General features: G+C 51.9%; 1 protein-coding gene across 1 annotated transcript; it reads right to left on the bottom strand.

Annotated features, from left to right (window-relative positions):
• Positions 1-215: 215 nt before the first annotated feature.
• On the bottom strand, positions 216-4,390 carry PXMP4 (peroxisomal membrane protein 4). Its single transcript, XM_032198504.1, has 4 exons — positions 4,251-4,390; positions 4,023-4,085; positions 3,442-3,640; positions 216-2,567 (listed from the first exon to the last, which is right to left on the bottom strand). Exons 1-4 carry the CDS (start codon positions 4,388-4,390, stop codon positions 2,304-2,306), a joined length of 666 nt encoding a protein of 221 aa, XP_032054395.1. The 3' UTR covers positions 216-2,303.
• Positions 4,391-4,736: the final 346 nt, after the last annotated feature.

Genomic DNA, 4,736 nt, shown 5'->3' with positions numbered 1-4,736 from the left:
GGTTTCCTCAAATCCCACCAAAGGCTGTTCAGCAACATTAGCTCAATATTAACACGCTCGTTCAGAACCACATTGAGGCTTCTGCCACGAAGGTCAGGTGCAGCACTGCCCTGTCAGGACACACTGCCTCAGGCATCCACCAGCGGAGCAAACACAGCCATGATACTTATACAGAAATCACAACTCAGCTACAGCTTCATGTTTTTTTTTTCCCCTCTACTTGAATCTTTGAGATCACCAAGACAAAAGAAAATATTGAGCTAGAAAGAAGTGCAAAAACAGTTCCTAACTTCTACAGGCCCAGAAAAATTGACAAAATACTGCTCCGTGTTCCAACCCCAACATTCCAGACAGACCATAACAGCAGGTAAAGGGACCACAGGCGATGGTAAAGTAATCCTTGTCTTCTGGGCTCAAAGAAGAGTAGTCATGGATCTGCATGGGATGAGCACAAGGATGCTTCCATCTCTGCACTGAGACTTCACAGCACACGTAGCTCTCCTCAGTGCCAGATGTAGGTCAAGACTGAAAAGCAGACTTGATTTCTACTCAAGCTGAGCCTCTCTGGATGCGATTTCAATCCTGAACCTCACAGCAACAGACAGGCTGTGGGGAGGGGAACATTCAACTCTCCATCTTGGTGACAGAGAGCGTGGAAAAATAAAAAGCAAAGCAGCACTCAGAAGATGCACAGGAGTAATAAAAAAGATTAAAGAGATGAAGGAAAAACATCTTTAAGATATCAAGAATTTTTTCCTACACAGAAGGTACCTGAACTTGGACTTCCCGTTCCAGTCACACCATTAAATACAACAAATTGCTAGAGCTTGGATTGTAAAGACGAGACTGCAAAAAATGATGAAGAGCACCATCAGTGGGATTATGAAACAACAAGGTCAGGATGGAAAAGTGGATGTGTACACAGACAGCTAACTTCTTTTAGGCAACAGAAGGTAAAAGAGCAAGAAACAAGTAATATTGACTGAGACAAAAGGGAACAACACAGGGAGCTTATTGACTCTTGTGATATCACACTGAAATAATTCCTGACTACTGGTTTTACACACCATCATTAAGTGAATGACTGGCTTAGTGTCACACAGACCTATCAGCGCTTAATGCTGTTAACAGTTTGATTTCATCAACTTGAAAAGTTTTTGTTTTGATGAAACGGAGCATTTCTCAGCTGGCCAGTCAACCCTCGGTGAAGGCCTGGCACGTGCTGTTTGTGGGACTCAGCAGTGCATTTAAAGGAAGAGCCACCTGAATACTCCTGCGTGACCTCAGCCTGGCCCAGCGACAGCACTGCAGCAGCCACGCGTACGTTCGAGCTTGATGACAGCGAGGTCGTCCCGCTGGTGCAGGGGGTGGACTCTGGACCCATGGGCTTCCACCAAAGCGAAAGTGCATCTCCCTGCTACGTATAAAGTACCCAGCGTGACAGCCGAGGGCATGCAATGTGCCTCAGCCGGTTTTCAAAGGAGTTTAAATTGCGTAACTGTTTCTGGTATTTAATTTAAGCAGCTTTCAAAAGCTTTACAAATAAGTTTTAAATAATTACAGGGTATTAAGTTAGTGCACTGGGTAGAAAGACAGATGCAGCCCAAGTGGATGAGAGAAACTGAGAAAAAAAATATTCCTTCCAAGCCTGATTTACCAGACTCGTGTGGGAGAATCTCAGAAGTTTTATTCTCAAACATCTTATTGCCTCCCTGAGAGAAGAAAGATTGCAGAGGAACTCTCTTAGGGAGCACACAACCTTCCTTGCAATATTTTAGAAATCAAGAAATTATGTCTCAGCTTCCAGAACCGAGCAGGGCTCCCACTCCCATCTTCCCACGACAGGGAGCACAGCAGCAGAGAAAAATGCTTCCATCTCATGAGCACCCAGACAACTCCTAGAGCATTTTTTCCATGATTAGACCTATTCCCCAATTACTGTCAAGCTGCCATTTTACGAGCATATTTCCTTTCTTAAAAGGAAACAAAAACCCAACCAACCAACCAAACAAAATACATTCACAGGAAAAAATAAGGCATCTTTAAAAGAAGACTGATTTTAACTGAAGGTTCCCAAGGCATTTTACTCTCCCTGAGGCATTGCAACAAGTTTCTGCGGGGTATTAACTCGCTCTAAACAGAGCTAGTAGAAGACTAATCAGAACATTTTGGTCAGGACACAAGAGGCAACTCTCCTTGACAGAAGTTAATTTAAAAAATAATAATAATAACCAGTTGAGAGCGACAGAACAACCTTTTCCCTTAGGTACCGTCATGTTCACAGGTGTTTTCCAAGGAACCAACTACTCGCTTGCAGGCTTTTTGTTGTAAATGAGGAAGTCCGAAATGTCATGCCATACGTTACTGTCGTCATACAGATAGGTCATGGAGGCCTGCAGGGAGGGCTGCAGAGTCTGTCGGTGGTACTCAAAGAGCCAGAGAACTGTTCCCCACACCAGAGCAGCAACGAGTGGAAAGGGATCCTGCTTGGGCTGTGGGACATAGCCCTTCTCCACCGCCAGCCGAGACAAGCCAAACAGGATACGAGACAGCAGGTACATAACGATCTGCATAAAGAGAAAACCCAGAGAACATTAGGAAGAGAACCTAGCCAGTAAATCTGGTCAGAGGAAGTGATTTAGAAGGGATAAGCTGTGCAAGAGGGGCAGGAACAGTTTACCCAACCTAACGGCAAACGGACTGTAGGTTCACATATCAAAAAATCTTAAACTGGAGATGTTTGTGTCTTCCTTATGTCCTCAAAGCCTTGCTTCCCTGCAGGTGCTCTCATTTAGTAAGCAGTAAATCACACCTGATGCAACAGATCTTTGCACAGTTGCAGCTCAGTTGCACAACTTTCATCTTTGCTAAGTTAACACGACCCCAGATGCTGCTGCCGATAGCCACAGAGCAGCTCCGTCACCCTGCCAAGCAGATACAGACAGGCTCAGTAGTGTGGACACATCCTAAAACCAGACCGAAGGTGCTGTCTTGCAGGGGATTGCACAAGTAGAACGCTTCTGATTAATCTGTGTCTGTGTTTTTCTGACCCCAACTGAAGTCGGTAACAACCAGCTCTAGATCAGACTCCCCCTGAGCACCTTTTGTCAGTTTAGGCAGTTCAGTTAAGTGTAGCTCTGTAATCAATCGTTCTCTACAAATGACAAAGCTCAAGTTTGTGGGTTTAACTCTACAAGCAAGCAGGCCAGGAGCGCAGAGGCAGGCGGTTACCACAGCTCAGAGAACGCGTGGGGGAACCAGGTGGCTTTGGGCTGCAAACCTGCTGTCCTAGATACAAGTGCAACTCTGGAGGCCAAGCAGAGCTGTCAGCTCTCGAACTGAACCACCAGCACTATGCCACGCTACACCGGCCGGTTCCCGGCACACAACCACCCACCCGCTGGTCTTTTTGTCAACCCAACGTCCACCAAAGACATTTACCTGGCTGTTGACGGGATTGTTCTCACCGAACACTAACCAACCCCCAATGCAGGCTGCCAAGAAAGAATGAAACGGGATTTTTTTCCCCTGTAGCCAGGACTGCAATGCCATCAGCCCCTTGTAGGTGAACACAAAATACGCCAAGTTCCGGGAATGGGTGTACGTAGCCTGAGCGATCGATTTCAGTTTCTCTCTTAAACTGGACAAAAGAAACGGACAATTAGGAGAGCGAACAGGCAGCACCACCAGCAACCAGCCCAGACCTTACCCCCCTCACCCTGCCCACCTCCACCATCAGCTCTGGTACCCCAAGGGCACCTCCTGCTCTGTGAGGGGGGCACACCGGGCTGGGGGGCACCCATCGGGGGTCAACCAACGCTCTTCTCACGCTGTGCTTTTGCCTAATTCTGCCAAGGCCCAACCCGCAGACAAGTGGCTGACCTGCACGACTGCATACACTTGTGCGTGTGCATTTCCATACAAGTTATCCTGCTGGTTATCACAGCAGTGGGCTCACGAATCCTCCTGCTCCTAAACCTGGGCTTTTGGGGAACGGGGACGGGGTGCCTGCGGGCCGGTACCTGCCGCTCCTGAACAGGAAAGTCATCACCAGGGCGTGGGGGGCGCGGATTTTTGCCCCGTAGCTGTGAAAACGAAAAGAAATGGTGAGGTTTGGGGGGACACCGCCAGGGGAGCACCCCAGGAGCCCCCCCGGCACCCAGCAGACGCCACCCCAGGGAGCGCGGTGCCCCCACCGGCCGCACCCCCCCATCCCCATCGCGTCCCCGTCCCGTCCCCGTCCCACTCACACGGCTCCGTTTCGGAAGCCCTTGATGGCGGCGAGCGCGGCCCGGTGGCGGCGCTGCCTGAGGAGGGCGTTGAGGGCGCGGAGCAGGGCCCGCAGCGGGACGCGGGGCGCGGGGCCCGGCGCTGCCCCCCCGCCCGCCATGGCGCCCGCCGCTCCCCGGCCCCTCGGGCTGCGGGACGGGGCCGCCCCCTGGCGGCGGGCGGGCGGGCGGGGGCCGCCCCCTCCCCGCTCCCCTCCTCCCCGCTCCCCTCCCCTCGCTCCGTGCCCGCCCCGGCTCCAAGATGGCGCAGGCGATCTTCGAGGCGCTGGAAGGTAACGGGCGGCCCCGCTGCGCCCCCACCGCCGCCCCCAGCCCAGCCCCGGCTCGGTTCTGCCCGCCCCAAACCCGCATCCACCCCCCCACACCGCTCCCCGCTGCCCTCCCCGCCCGGGGACCCCCTCCTCCTGCCGTCCCCGTGTCCCCCCCGCTGCACCGGGTCCCCCCCTC

This window comes from Aythya fuligula, chromosome 16 (genome assembly GCF_009819795.1).
Source record: "Aythya fuligula isolate bAytFul2 chromosome 16, bAytFul2.pri, whole genome shotgun sequence".
Lineage (NCBI taxonomy): Eukaryota > Metazoa > Chordata > Aves > Anseriformes > Anatidae > Aythya > Aythya fuligula.
The sequence above is the reverse complement of the archived record's forward strand: the minus strand, read 5'-3'. Positions and strand labels throughout refer to the sequence as shown.